We start from the raw sequence: 16,565 nt of genomic DNA on the forward strand, positions 1-16,565 counted from the left end.
ATAATATAATAAACTATATAATATAATTATATATCAGATATATATATATGATTTCAGTTTATTCTAGTCAGCAGATGGAATCATTAATTCCATATGTATTTATGAAGTGTTGACTATGGCCCAAACACAATTCTAGATGTTATGGTATAGCAAGATGAGTAGTAGTTCACATCATAATGGAAGGAAGGAACCATCCAAAAAACAAATAAACAAATCATATATATATATATATATATATATATATATATATATATATAATATATCATATAACCATGACAAATGGTGAAAATATATTTCAAAAGGGAGATAAGCAATGTCTGTGACTCTTCTATTTTTAATTACGGTTTGGGGAGGTTTCACCAATAACGTTGCATATGAGCCCAGTTGCATGGGGATGTTGCTAGTGAGCAGAAAGTACTTGGTGAGGTTTTGAAAGGAACTTGTACAACTCTGGGTACTTCTTTACTCCTCAAATACAAGCTTTCACACACACACTTTCACAAATACTTTAATAGCTTAATTTTACCTCTGTCTTAAATCATTTAGTAGTTAGGTATTACTAACATTCTACCTCTCTGCTTTTAAATACCAGTAATCATGTATTACTTTTAACTATTTAGAGGTAAGAGCCACATAGATGGAAAAGATTGGGAGGTAACTTCGATCATTTTTGGTAATTATTAGTGTTTCTAAAATAGGCTTAATTCATTATGTTGTTTCTTTTCTTTAAAGGTTTACTAAAGGGGCACCTGGGTGGCTCAGTGGGTTAAAGCCTCTGCTTTCAGCTCAGGTCATGATCCCAGGGTACTGGAATGGAGCCCCACATCGAGCCCCGCATCGGGCTTTCTGCTCAGCAGGGAGCCTACTTCTCCACCCCCTCTGCCTGCCTCTCTGCCTACTTGTGATCTCTATCTGTCAAATAAATAAATAAAATCTTCTAAAAAATTAAAAAAAAAATAAAGGTTTACTAAATCTCACAGCAATGCATGATAATTTATCTTCAACATCCAAATTTAATTCGAAATAGTTTGTTTATAAATGTACACTGACACAGAAAAACCTGTGGTATTATATTTAGCAGGAGAATAATAAAAACTGCATAGCCATACATTCTGCCATTACTTTTCTGCCATGGAGACAATTAAACCTTATCTATTATGTTCACAGCATCAGGAATGAAAGGATTAGAAAGGCATAGTTCCTGACCTCAAGACATAACTTAGGGTAGACAAACAGCACAGAATACATACTCACTGGTATGCAACAAAATGAGCCAATATATTGCATTAATAATATGTTTTGAGAGTGTTCATAAATGAGTTCTTATCTCTATGCTTTGGAATAGGATAAAACTGATTGTTAGTCTATGAGGTAGGGGACACAAATGATAACTGAAAGATAGTGAAACAAGGTCAATTCTCCACCTGCATTTATCCAGAAACTTACTTACATTTACATGTGACTAAATTTCAACAATGATTTTTGTAACTGAAGTATATTTAAATATTTTACTTTTTTTATTTTTTTCTGGCTATCAAAACTGTACTGCATGTTACCTTAGTCAATTAATATACTTCATAAATGTAGGCATTCATAAAATCCCTTAACATTTCTAAAAATTGTGACTTTTCATATATCAAATGAAAAAGGTACATCTTTATAATACTATTTTGGAGATTAAATAAAATAGTACATTTAAGAGCTTACCCTATGATCTGGCACATAAAAATTCCAGTCAAGGTTAGTGATTTTATCAAAACATTAGAATATGAAAGAATTTCAGCAAAATATATGCAATGTGTACAGATGCAATGTAAATATATGTGTATTACACATATATGTGTACAACACAGGTCTGAACTGAATGGCCCACTTACACACAATTTTTTAAATTAATATGGTACTTTACTGTAACCGTATTTTTTCTTCCTTTAATTTTCAATAACATTTTCTTTTCTCTTGCTTACTTTAATGTGAGAATATACTATATAACACACATAACATACAAAATATGTGTTCATTAACTGTTTATATTATCAGTAAGGATTCAGTCAACAGTAAGCTATTAATATTTAAGAACTGGGGGTCAAAAGTTATGTGTGGGGCAACTGAGTGGCTCAGTGTGTTAAGCACTTGCCTTCAGATCAGGTCATGATCGCAGGGTCCTGGGATCTAGTCCCATGCTGACTCTCTGCTCAACAGAGAGCCTGCTTCTCCCTCTGCCTCTGCCTGATGCCCCACCACTTGTGCTCTCTCTCTCTTTCTGTCAAATAAATAAAGAAAATCTTAAAAAAAAAAAAAGTTATGCATGGATTTTCAACTATGCAGGGGCCAGCATCCCTAACACTTAATATTGTTGAGGGGGCAACTCTACTTATATTTATTTCAAGTTTTTTTTTTAAGACAAATAACAAGAAATTTTAAGATATATATTTTCTCCATAATTAATATGTCATTTTTCATCTTGATTCCTACTTTCAATGAAAATCAAAATGCATTATAAACTTTTAATTTGATTGAATAAATAGCTACTTTAGTATTAAAGTTGCCCTATTATTAAAATAAAAGTACCAGCTTAATTAATATAAGTACATTACATAATTTATAGTATGCCTAAAGCCTATTTATTTTATACTTGAAAATATTTAACATAAGGAAGTGAAGTATTTCCTCAATATTAAAAACTTAAAATTATGATTTTTTATGAAATTAAAACGTTTAATGATTTCCATAAATACTAATTTCTTTACCAGCCTATATAACTCCAGGTGGTATAGACATCTTTTTTGTTTACTTTTACTTCAAATTAAAAAACATAAAAAGGTTTTAGTTTAAAAAGTTCTAAATTTAATATGGAAATAACAGAAACTATCTAGTCTGTCTAGTTGATAGGGTCTTAACATATTTACTTATTTTTATGTCACTATTACCATGACTTAATGTAAATTTAAATGATTTTTTTCAATGAGTCATCTCTATACTTTAAGAAATATTTAATTCCTCAAATTATAAATTTCCTAATTGCTACAATTTCATGTTTTAAAATGTGCACTTTTATACAGAAATTATATTCTGAAGGCATATACTGCAATAAGTGCTCCTATATAATAGTAATATATAATATTATTATAATATTAATATTATATACTATATAGTATATACTATATAGTATATAATAATAAAGCAGACACCTAATAGTTCAGTTCATAATTGCTAGGCACTGTGAGCAAATTCAGAATGCTGACTGTACCTTGTGTCGCAATCTGATTAGAGGTTGGTAGGATTGAAGGCCATATCCTGCTTCTTTGGTTGGCCTTCCTTCTGACTCCAGAAAAATGAATCCAAGAACCAAAACTGCTGACCAGCACTTAAACATTCTCATTGGTTCTCACCTGTGAAAATTAGCATTGGAAGTAATCAGAAAATGTTTTATATATTGAAAAAATTCTTCAAGAAGTATTCAATAGTGCATAGAAATCTCCACAGATCTAATCAAAACTTGTAGGCAATTGCCAACTGAATCCATAATAGGTAAGCATCTCCAAATAAAGATTATGATACCCTTGATCATAACAAACACTGTTTTGTTCACTCACACAGCCTTACACAACATTAAATACATAGAGATATAAATGCCAATCAAAAGTTATGGAGGAAAATTAATTAAAATGAAGTTGGGGATGCCTGGGTGGCTCAGTTGGTTAAGCGACTGCCTTCGGCTCAGGTCATGATCCTGGAGTCCTGGGATCGAGTCCTGCATCTGGCTCCCTTCTCGGCAGGGAGTCTGCTTCTCCCTCTGACCCTCCCACTTCTCATGCTCTCTCTCTCTCTCAAATAAATAAATAAAATCTTTTAAAAAATATTTTAAAATTAAGCTGAAAGAAAATGAAAAAAAAAAAAAAAAACCCAAAACTTTAAACCATGGCTAAATTTCTAAGCATCCATATAGAGTACAATTATCAACATATTTATAAATTTTGAACTTGTTTTTGAGTACATTCGATGAATAACACTTAATAAAACTATAGCTATTATAATTCACTAGCAAAGGCTGGTAAGAGTTTGACAAGGTGGTCTTCTATGGTAGGTACTTAATAAACTGAGGTACAACAAAAATAAGGCAGAGGGTTATACTGAGTTATGAATACATTTTCCCAATTCTAGCTAAAAGAATATTCTCCTAAAAATTTCTTAATAAGTGTTTTAAACTAAAAGCCATGTGAGTCTGTCCACAGCTCTGTGTCTTTAAATATACCAGAGAAATTGTAAAATGGCATGAATTTATTATATAAACTCTAAGCCCTCTTCCAAAAAATAAATCTATGCTTTGAATTAAACCATATCCCATTTTATCACTTTCACCAACATATCTTTATCCCTATTGTGACAATAAAGAAGCTCTTTCTCCCCCTGTTCTGTACATATGACTTCTTGAGAAACTTAACCAATTAATTAACTCTGGTAGTTATTGTTGTCTAAACGTCCCCACCCAGTTTTTAACTTCCATCTTAAAAGATGCTCAAATCGTCCAGGTTTTAAGATAATTCCTCTCCTCTACTTCCTGAATATTCTGAAAGAGTTGTGTATATCATTCTAGCTAATTTCTGAAACTAGTTCACTCAAGCATGTTTCTATCTCTATCACTCTATCAAAGTAACATTTCTTTGGTAAGACTGATGATTCACAGATCTGTACTCCTGAAACAAATAATGCATTATATGTTAATTAAAAAAACAGAGTAATATTTCTTTGTTTCAAGAAATGGTCACTTTACTTGGTGTTTAAGATACCCCTCTCTTCTGTCTCTCTAGAATTTATGAAAATTTCTCAGTCCTTATGTAGGTTCATCCCACTCCTTTGCTTCACCATTAAATATTATAGCTTATCAAATTTCATTCTTAGCCACTTATCTGCTCCCTCCATCCAGCCAGACATTTCAACATCATCTATCATTTTAATTACAGCTACCTCATGCTTTTAGACCACTTTGTTTTTAAGGAACAACTACACTAGCAGTACCTGTTTTTACTACCCAAAAGAAATCTGAAAAGGATTTTTGTTTTCACAAAAATAAACAAACAAACAAAAATATGAGAATTAAAAATAGTGCTCAGCATTTGTTTTGAAGTCAGCCCAGAAGCAGCATTCCTCCAGAAGGTGGAGTAGAGAGTGTTGCCCTGCCAAGCTCCTTCCCAGGGAGAACTACACTCAGCATCCCAGCACCAAGCCACCAGGATTTTGAACTGTGCCTGTGAGCATCTGTGTTTTATCTGGATTTATTTTGGCATCCAGTAGTAAGAGGTGTCCTAAGGTATCAGAAAAGCCTAAGAGGGGGGTCTGAGAACACTCAAAAATTTTTCATATAAATTAATGATAATTGCTTCTTTCTATGCTTTTTTTTTTTTTTTCCTTATGAAAGAATACTTAGGTATGCTGTAGTTTGGGATAGCAGGGGGAACATTTGCATCATTGCTTCTCATCCAAACTCCAGATTAGAAGAGTCAGCCACATGTATATTTCAAAAACAGTTCATGGTATACAAGCCCCACATAAAGTCACCCTTTCCCAGACTTTCATTCACCCATTTAGTCAAGCCAGAAATGAAGAGACACCTTTGACTCCCTTAACTTTCATACTAAACTCATCCCTAAACTCTGTTAGTTCTGCCTTCAAAATGTATCTCCCAAAATCAGTTTCTTTCCAGACTACTGTCAAAACCTGAGTTCACGCTATCCCCACCACATCTCCCCTAAACTGCCCCAAGCACAACCTTACTGATCATCCCCATTCATGCTTATGCACCCTGAATCATTCCCTGTGCAATAGCCCACATGGTCATGCCAAAGGCAAATGTTATGACTTTATTGCCCTTGTTAATAACTTTAGGATATACTCATTCACCCTTAAGATAAAAACCAAAATCCTTGACCTATCCTGCAAGTGCCCACAAAGTCTAGGCTCTGAATGTTTTTCTCTTCCTAGAAAACTGCTCTCCAGCCACATTGACCTTCATTTAGTTCTCTGAACTTGGTCCACTCTCACTATGAGACTTTTGTACCTTACTTCCTTCTACTGGAAGTATACCTTTTCCCACACCATTTATCTCCCAAAGACCTTCACATATCAGACATATCTCCTAAGAATCTTTCCCCTAATATCAAGCTTGAGCTACATTTTTTAGTTACTCATGCTCATAGATCAGTTTTCCTTCATTTCAGAACAACCATTTGTAATTATACATCATTAATATGATTATGTAAATAATGGTGGACTTCTTCACTACATTATATATCTCTCTTCTCCTTCAAACTTCATGAATACAGGGATCTGGTGATTGGTTTTTCATTTGTTTTTCTCAGCATTATATCATCTGGGCCTAGCAAGTTGTCTGGTACCTACTAGACACTCAATAAATGAATGCATAAGTGAATGTCATCCTGCATTCAAGAGAAAAAAAAAAAAAAGATTGTGTTTTCTTGCATTCTGACAATATTGAATACAATTCCTATTTCACTACCACTACAAAACATCTGAAACCGAACCAGAAAACTAAATAATTTCATTTGCAATCCATCCCTTTGCTGTCTTTTTGATGTATAGTCTAATACTTCTCTCAGAGGTAAATATTTGTTTATAAGACAACTGGATGGAATATTTTAAATCTAAGATAGAGCCCAAGAATAAAGCAAACAGGACCAACTCAGCTGAAGGGATATTTTATTAGAGGTTCTGAATACTATGTTTCTTCGGTTGTCAAACAGGAAAGGTAGGAAAGAGGCATGGCAACAACCTTGTCTCATTATGACAGGGTAAAGGTTGGGTCATAAATTTCTTAAGCTCCTCATTTAAGGGTTTTTATTTTTCTGTCCTCTCTCTCTCTTCCTCTCTCACTCTCTCCCCCACCACACACACACATTCACACACCCATATACTCCACACAGCTACAAATATTTCATATACTATAAAATATAGATTAAATAAACAATTACTTAATTTTAATAGATGACAAAAGAAAATCTCACAAGTTTGGGTGAGAAAACTTCCACATATTGATAATTAGATCAATAATCTCCTGAGGTATTTTTTTCTGCCAAAAAGCAATAGGCTAGGAATGTTTGCTTTAAGAAATTTCACAAAAAGTTGATAACAAGTCAACATGCAAATCTTCAGTGTATTATATACAACTTATTTATACCATTTTAATTTACTTCTCATATTATTAGTCATGATTAATTTTTTTCATTGATAATCCTATATTTTCATGACTAAAATTTCTTATTAATACAAAGTTATACAAAAATTTAAAATATAAAAATAAAAATATATATTTTTTATCTCATCAAAAGCTATCAGACAACTGGAGTGATTTATTTGGTGTCACAGAAAAAAATGAAACAACTGATATTAAAAGTCAGATACCAGAGCACCTGGGTGGCTTGGTCAGTTGAGCATCCAGCTCCTGGTTTTGGCTCAGGTCAAGATCTCAGGGTCATGAGATCGAGCCCTGAGTCGGCTCTGCGCTAGGTGAAGACTCTGCTTGAGATTCTCTATCTTTTCTTCTCCCTCTGCCCCTCCTCTACTCTCTCTCAGATTAATTAATTAATTAATTAATTAAATCTTTTTTAAAAAGGTCAGCTACTTTTTGGGAGGGTGGGGAGAACCCTGATTTCTATTGCAGATAGGCATTGAGCTCAGCAGTAAGTTTTAGACAAGACAAAAAACAAAGACAAGTTTCATCATTTATCTTCTGTGAATGACTACCTTGCAAGATTTCTTCATTAAGATATTAGTAAGAAAAACAATTGAATCCAATTAGATAGCCATCAATAACAACCTAAATAAAAAGATGACACTTCTTGATAGATGCTCAGAAAATAATTATTTTCTTATTTCTCTTTAGCTACAGGATCCAAAGATGTCATTATTATGTTTTTAAAAGTTCACTCCTTCACAGAAGGTGTTCTGGAAATTATAAATCAGTAGTAATCAATCCCATGATATACTGACTCATGATCTCACTTTCTCAGTACTATAACCTTTGACGACGTGTTAGGTTTTCATAATTAATTGGCAGTTTGTTGATAGCTCAGTAAGAACACTGAAAAGCACGTGACTAAAACAAAACCAGCTGCAACAGATGGTGCAATAATGATCCTATGACTTTTCCTTACAACCTCAACGTTTATATGGAAGCATCAGAAAACAACCTCGTTATTAGCTTAGAGAAAACAAAATGTTTACAAATCTAAAAAGTATCTGCTTAACATTAGATTTAACAAAGTTACACTTGAAAATAGTAAGGGGAATGGAAAAAGGTTTCTCTTGTTCAAAAAATAATGTTTATCTTTGAATCAAACTATTTTATTCACCATATGGTGTAACATGCTGTGCAGCTCATGGCAGTAGGATTTAGACTAGTTATATGATTTAGAAGATTCAAATTTCAGGGATTTTGATTTGTTTACACATTCTCTAGAATTTCACCTCACTTGGGAAAACAAACTAAGAGTGTTAAAGTACTGCCTTAAGAATGAAATATAGCATTTGAGATGGGGAAGGAAACTGTGGTATCATGCATACGAATGAAAAGAATGTCAAGGTGAAGCAAATTCACATCATTCTCAAATGTTGCAGAGAAGTCAAGTATCTGAGGGTTTCTCCTGGAGTGCCCTCACTGCCTCTCACTCCAGCCTAGAAAAATATTGTAGGTCTTTCAAGATAGTTCCAGCCACTTCCTTGGTGAAATCTTCCCTGTCAATTTTGCCTGGACTTGACTGCTCTCTGCTGCAATTTTTACACACATCTCTCATGTGTCTTTTCACCTTGCACTGCTGATAATTGATTTAAGAAGATTTATATGTGTGTGTGTGTGTGTGTGTGTGTGTGTACATTAAACCGGTTCTATCACAATCTCTGAGTTTCTTAAATTCCACAGACCTTTGTTCTCTTCTGTAATAGAGAAGTGGCCTAAATGATTACTAGTGCCTTTTTCCTTTTTGGTATTCTATAATTCTATGAGACAGAGAAATTGACTTCTAACCTACCCTGTCACACTGTATAACCTAAGCAAAACCAATTGCATTACTTGGGCCTCATCTGTAGGAAGGGATTTATGACCCTATATAGTCTAGCATCTGTACCAGATTATTGCTTCTGAGTAGATTTATTGATCTGGAAAAGGATATGAGGAAGAACAGGTTTGAGGGAGAAAACTATCATTCCTTTTTTGAGAGACCTTTTGGTAGTCCTACTGGAGATGTTAACTAGTCATGGGATATAGGAACCTGAAGTTCAGCAAAGAGGCATGGGTTAGATATACCTATTTGGAGTTCTTAGCATTTATATGTCATCTAATCTAGGTATGAGATAGGAAAAAATTGGAAAAGAGAAAAGGTCCAAAGACTAAGTTCTCAGGCAGGTTTAGTCAAAACAGAAGATCAAATGCTGCTAGGAGATAGAGAAAATGAAAATAGTGAAGTTTTAAGTTTGGAGAAAAAGATGCATGGAAATTTTCATTGAAATGGAATGACTGGAAGTCATAGCTCTTATCATCTGGCATGCTATATTTCTACTGGTTTGTTTATTCTCCGTTTCCAACCAGAATGTTAGCTCCATAAAGACAGGACTTTGTTAATTACCTGTGTGAATTTGAGCAGTACCTGGCAGACAGCATGAACTCAATAAATATTTTTAGATAGATAAATGAATGAATAAATTAATGGTGATAAGTAATTAATTTGAAATAGTAGGTATACATTAAGGGATTCTTAATAGTCTTCATGTAATTGAAAATATTCATTAAAACTGACTATGAAATCAATCTAGAATTCAAGTGGCTGTTATTACAAAAAGCCTTTCTTTTACACCTGGATCAAAACCAGGTTTTCAGTGAGAAGTTCCTGTGGAAAAGGTTCCTTTGTCAAGGACTGAGTTTTTCATTCCTTTAGCTCAACTGAAATTGGAAGGACCTGAGAGACTAAAAGGAGTAAAAGAATATTTTCTATGAGCAAATCTCTTGAGTAACTGTTTTTATCTTTTGACCCACTTTAACTTCATACCTACTACTTCGAACTCTTGGTTGAGTTCTAATTTAATACCTCTCTTAGGAAAAAAAAAAAAAATTCTAAAGAATCTACTTCCATTATGGGCAATGGATTCTCCCTATCAGAGAAGTAGATTCTTTCCACCTAGCAGTTAGTTACCCTTATGAGAGCAATGGATTCTCCTGATGATTGTCCCATATTCAAATGTTCATCCTAACAAGCATAATTAAAAACAATACAAAAACAGCTACGAGTCACTGCCTTCATGCTGTAGGACCATACTGGAGAATAGTAAAGGAAAAATAGATCATGCATATCCTACTAAACATATTAGAAGAGCACCATATAGTACTTAATTATCCAAAAATATTTTTTCTGGTAAGTATTATTGCTTATATTGAACTAAATATAATGAAAGAGAAACATAACAGGATAAAGTGTCCAAGTTCAGAAAGCTGGTCATTGTCAAAACTGGTACCTGAATCCAAGGCTGACTCCACTCAAATTTGACCCATGGTTCTGTCATATAATTCTACTTTTAAAACACACATATGACACAGATACAGAAGAAAAACCTGTACAAGTAGTAGCCATAGACAGCAAACAACTACTTAATCAGACTGAAAACTACTGGAAGAGAGAATCTTTCCTTTACATTTACTTTGGATCAATGCAAATGCAGATACAACAAACAAAGGCAGGGATCATGAGAGAGCAGTAGCTATGTGACTTCTATGTCCATACTGCATGGGTAAGTGTCTTTCAATTCTATACAGACACATACATAAAAATGGAAGTTTCTTTAGTTCTTAACCCTATCTTATTGGTTTATATTGTGAAAGAGACCAAAACTTTGAAATGTCATACCTTGTTGAAAGATGATATTATGTGCAGTACACTTTTTCTTTAACATCTGAGATAAGAATAGAATTATAATTGTTAAATAATAAGAATGATGACCATCAAATTAATTTAACATTCAAAGGAAGAACTTCTATTTCAATGACATCGAAGTCATTAATTTGGATGAACAAAAACTGTCCAGCTTCTCACCAATTATACCTTTCAATAGCCAGCTTAACTTGAAAAAGAAGGAAGCTAAATATAGATAAAATATATTCATTGGTATTTTGGAAGGACTGCAGTGTGAAATGTATAATAATTTAAGCTTGCATTAGGAGAAAGTATTCACACTGAATTCCATTTAATTAAAAACAAAAAAAGATGTGTGTACTCTGCTTTAAAAAAATGAAAATCCCACATCATGAAAAGCATGTTGGGTGGTAAATATTTGTTTCCCAAAGCTATCTTTGCTTTACAAAACTATTTAGGCTGCAATCTTTTTTTATTTTTTATTTTATTTATTTATTAAAACAATTTATACTGCAATATTTATACAAAACTATTAATACTTCTAGTGCACTAAAATATTTTTGAAGTAAAAAATTTAACTACAACATCGAATATAAGATAACAGAACTGAAAATCATATTAGAGATGTAGTGTAACCCCTTCTTTTTATATGGGAAGAATATGATACGCAGCAGGAGTAACTGGTGTGCCCACCATGAAGGTAGTCACTGGCCTGGAATGTCACTGTCCTGATTCCAAATATAATATTTTTCTTTTAAATGCTACAATATATTTGACTAGAATCCATTCACTGTGGAAAGAAAGGACACACACATTCAATTGTTTTCAGTGTCTAAGGCACTGTTTAGAAGCCACAGTTCTGTGAACCCCAACAACTTTGTATTTAGTACTCTCTAGAGTTTCCAAAAGCCAACAGAAAGGACATCAGCATCACCATCTCTACAAAATCATATGGATTAAGTAGAATTTTCAGAATTTTTTTTTTTTTTTTTGCTTTGTACATTTATTTTTTCACAACGATCTTCACTGGCAAGATAGTTATATATGGCTATGGTTAAAGTTATATATAGATGGTTATAGCAGTGTTTATATAATTGTAGTGATGCAGTAGTTTTATATATATATAAATTTATTATGTATAAATAAATATGTACTTTTATATAAATAAACAATTTTCATGAATATATATAAAATTTCTGAGAGATATAGTAACATACATAAACTTATAGATGTTTATAGTTGTATATGGATGGTTATATACAGTACAGGATATATATATTTTTTAAAGTGTGTTTGACAACTGTGGAACAGAATGAAACTTTGGGTCTAGCTGATTTTACCAAGGAATTTTATTAAATTATATAACCTTATGGTAGCCTGGACTTCAAATTGTAAGTACTGGTGCTTCAAATTGAGGCAGAAAAACAAGACAACATACAGTGACCCATGACTCATATTCTATCTCCCAAAACAGGTCCCCAGACTTGACTTTATAATACATTTTTGATTCAATAGCAAAAATGTATATTATGTGTAGGCTGAAATTAAATTAATTCCATATGTCAGTTTTTATGATGACCTTCAGTAGATGATATTAAAAAATAAACTTTATGCAATTATTTATTTACAGTTTATCAAAACTTCTGTTGTCAGTTTCTTCTTCAAAATGAATAGATTTACAATGGAGCTTTATGCCTCCATCAGAAAGGATGAATACCCAACTTTTGTATCAACATGGACAGGACTGGAGGAGATTATGCTGAGTGAAGTAAGTCAAGCAGAGAGAGTCAGTTATCATATGGTTTCACTTACTTGTGGAGCATAAGGAATAACACAGAGGACATTGAGTGAAGAAGAGAAGTGAGTTGGGAGAGGGGGAGAAGAACTATGAGAGACTTTGGATTCTGAGAAACAAACTGAGGGTTTTGGAGGGGAGGAGGTTGGGGAGTTGGGAGGGTCTGGTGATGGGTATTAAGGAGGACACGTATTCCATGGAGCACTGGGTGTGGTGTGTAAACAATGAATCTTGGAACACTGAAAAAATTAAATTTAAGAAAAATGAACAGAAGGGAGTTATTTTTAAATAAATTTGGTACAATATTCTGGATTATATATGTTGGTATGCACACCTAAAAGGGAACAATTTTTTAAAAAGGGCATCAATTTCCCACCTTGTTGAAAGCCGCAGTCTGTAACATGGGGCAAAATGACTGGTGAAAAGCATGTACTAATATGACCAACATAGTATGAAGCACTTCACTTAGCTTTTCGGGACTGTAAATCCCCCTGGCTTATGTGTGACAACTCAAAAAAGAAGCAACTTCAATATTGTTCCTATATTTTTGTATGCAGTTTATTTGACATGATGAATTTCTCAATTTTAGCTCAATTTTAGAGAAATCTGACATCAAACAGGCAATTTTCTTCTTGTGGTTGATAACCTGAAAACATTCATTTGTAAAAACTGTACCAAAAGTATTTTTAATGCTGAGTGGCAGAATGCTATAACAGAAAGAATAGCTAAAGTCAAAAGATAAGGATTCTACCTGTGGCTGTGTTCATAAACTGATTTTCTTAACACTTGCTCTTTAAGTCTCAATCCACTGTAATTCAGCTTCTACCAAACTAATCCATTGAAACTGCTCTCAAGAAAGTGACCGCTTTACTTGACCTCTCTTCCTTTTAGCTTCCGTCACACAAAATTCTCATGATTTCCCTTCACCTTCCTAGCCATCCTTCTGAAGTCTCTTTTCCCACTCTCCTTCATTAATCTGCTCTTCTAAAGCTTGTTTCTCACAGGTATTGTTTATTAAATTAAAAAAAAAGAAAAAAAATTAATCACAATGATAAAGTTCATTTTTTTCTTTGTCTTCTAATTTGTATTCTCAAGAAAAATTTAAGGAACAACATCTATATGTCATGGCAATATAAAGGGAGAGTTATAAATATATATATTTTTTTCTTTTCAAAGTAAGTACCAGCTGGAAGTAATCATGGAAACTAAAACTAATCAATCACATTGATCATTGTTTGTTTTGTTTGCTTTTTTCTCCTAAACACTCTGGATGTAACTTTATTGCACTTTGCAAAATGTTAGTTAACGATAAGTAATTTCATGTTATGTTTGGTGTTAAAGTCCTATTACCTTAGTTTGTAGCTAAGCTGTAGTGGTAAGTTTGCCTGACAAAATACGAAAAATAATGTTTTAAAGTTTAAAAAAATAATAATATGTTATATGACCTTGAGGATATTGCCCTAGTTCAAGAGAAGAGAAAATCATTATAGGCACTGTCTTCTGAATTCATTGCCTTCTATCTTGATGAGCACTTAAAATGTAAATTAAGGAAGAATGCAGCTCTTAGGATTGACTCTGTCTAAAATCCCAAAGGTACTATGTTACAGATTTTATTTGCTATTAAAAAAAATCATTGCAATTTTGTCAATGTCAGATTTTAAATTCAAACTATTCCATACCAGGGTTTCTAGCAGCCTATGTTCTTTAAATCAGGGACTACATTTATTGTACAGGAAAAAAATCTGTCACAGTTTAACAATGAAGTGCTGCACAGGGAACAACTTAATTTCTTCTGTATTTAAAACTGAAATGCCATGGGGAAAACTTGTCCAATCATTTAGGTCAGCTGAATCTCAGAGGTATTCTACTTCATATTCAGACAAATATGGTAAAGGCCAAGGATGGAGTCCACAATTAGTAGCAGAAGTCATGGAGACCCAGAATATTTTCCAGAACAACCTAATGCTTCCTCAGAAGGAGAGGTCTAGGCCACCATGATGTGGAAGGGAAAGAGGGAAAATGGATTAATGGGATCTAGTTCTACCATGAGGATTTTCACAAAGTTTCTCAAAAGCAAAATCTCCATGCTTTCATGAAAAATAGAGAAAGCAGTGGGTAAACCAGGCGTAAAGGTAAATAGCTAAATCAACTGAAGTTGACTTCAATTCACTGCCAGTGATTGGAACCAATGTAGACAAGAGTAGTTGAAACTTTCCAAGAAATGTCTAACATGAATTAACAGAAACTGTACTAGCTAGTTATGTGTCCAATGGTGACTGGGGATTAAAACCTGAGTCATGAGCAAACACACAAGAGAAGTTGAGTTAGTTCTAAGTGACATAAGAGAACCTGAATTTTATTTTATACCAGTGTTTGAGATTTGGAAAATAAATGACAGGTAAAAGGTTGGATTTAAGAAAAAAAAAAAAATAAGGTTGGAAAGAAAGGAAACTGAAGATGAAAAACAAAGAGCAGTGACAGTATGTTTTATGATTAACAGTAAAAAGTGCTTATTGGATATCTATGGTGCTCCAGGCAAAGTATACTATGTGCTTTCACATTCTTGGTAACAATCTATCAAGACAAAATCCACTAATTTAGGTAGACTAGACATGTGAATCCAGGTAATACATCCTTATCAACCTCCCAGGGTATACATCTTTTGAAGCAAATGTTTTGAGGAGAAAATACAGGCAAGGCACAGGTATCAGTTTGATATCTGAGAATTTCACATATGAGGTCTTTGGGGGTGTCTCTTTCTAATTAAATTTAGAGGCAAATACTTCAAGGAATTTACCCATATAGAATTGGTATTCGCTTGCAACTCCATCTGGATACTGTGTCTAGTCTAAAGGCAAGTAACAACATTTAGTAGCAACATCCAAACCTCAGATGGTCTGCTTCAGGACACTTTCAATTTTGCAAAAATCCTGTAACCCTGACAACCATTTTTTTTTTTTTTTTTTTTAAGCAACTTTGGTCCTCCAATTTTTCTTTTCTGGGTAATGAATATCAAACTCTCAACAGAACTGGCTGGGCTCAAGACTGCCAGTAAAATTTATCTCCCTTCTTCCATTCTCATGGAATTAGAACCAGAAATGACCATAATGATTCCTTGCTGCTACTGGAGGCTGAGAGAAATGCCTCTCAAGCTTCTTTAATAAGGGAATCTATTGCAAAATGGCTCCTTGAACACCCAGAGAGCAGCCAAGAAAATACTGGGCGGTAGCTAGAAAATCTATCAAAACTTCCCTCAAGCACACTTAAATGCTTCTTTTATTTCATTACTTTTCTTAAAAAAGCAAGCTACAAGCTCGACTCAGCCCACTTATTGTCCTACAGTAAACACAAAAATAGCTGAGGCCAACCCCAAGGGGGCGTAATTGCCTATAAACCATAAAGGGAAACTAACTCAGGGGTCATAGCGTCCCCTCAACTTTGGCTTCTGAACTTCTTCTTTCTTTGTTTTTTTTGTTTTTTTTTTTTTAAAGATTTTATTTATTTATTTGACAGAGAGAGATCACAAGTAGGCAGAGAGGCAGGCGGAGAGAGAGAGACGGAAGCAGGCTCCCTGCCAAGCAGAGAGCCCGATGCGGGACTCGATCCCAGGACCCTGAGATCATGACCTGAGCCGAAGGCAGTGGCTTAATCCACTGAGCCACCCAGGCACCCTCTTATTTCTTTTTAAATAAAATTTTAATTATATTTTCTATTTCTGCTTTTAATATATATAATTTCTAATTATAATGTATATTATTTATTGTTTAATGGCTCATAATAAAACTACTATTTAAGAAGAAAACCTCCCATTCATAAAAATATTCTCATACATATATTTTCTTTTTTTTTTTTTT

At 33.5% G+C, this 16,565-nt stretch overlaps 1 protein-coding gene across 3 annotated transcripts in view; it reads right to left on the minus strand.

The window, feature by feature from the left end:
* The window catches only part of LOC111156442 (follistatin like 5), a 764,534-nt gene that overhangs the window by 710,920 nt on the left and 37,049 nt on the right, over positions 1–16,565 (minus strand). For 2 of the 3 annotated variants that reach the window (XM_022517373.1, XM_022517364.1), the window contains exon 1: positions 3,251–3,376. In XM_022517373.1, the coding sequence (XP_022373081.1) occupies positions 3,251–3,376 (126 nt within the window). Of the gene's footprint in view, positions 1–3,250; positions 3,393–16,565 lie in introns of those variants that run through there. The other variant, XM_022517356.1, reaches the window with a different exon arrangement.

This window comes from Enhydra lutris, unplaced genomic scaffold (genome assembly GCF_002288905.1).
Source record: "Enhydra lutris kenyoni isolate GAN:26980312 unplaced genomic scaffold, ASM228890v2 scaffoldscaffold3, whole genome shotgun sequence".
NCBI classification, from domain to species: Eukaryota; Metazoa; Chordata; class Mammalia; order Carnivora; family Mustelidae; genus Enhydra; species Enhydra lutris.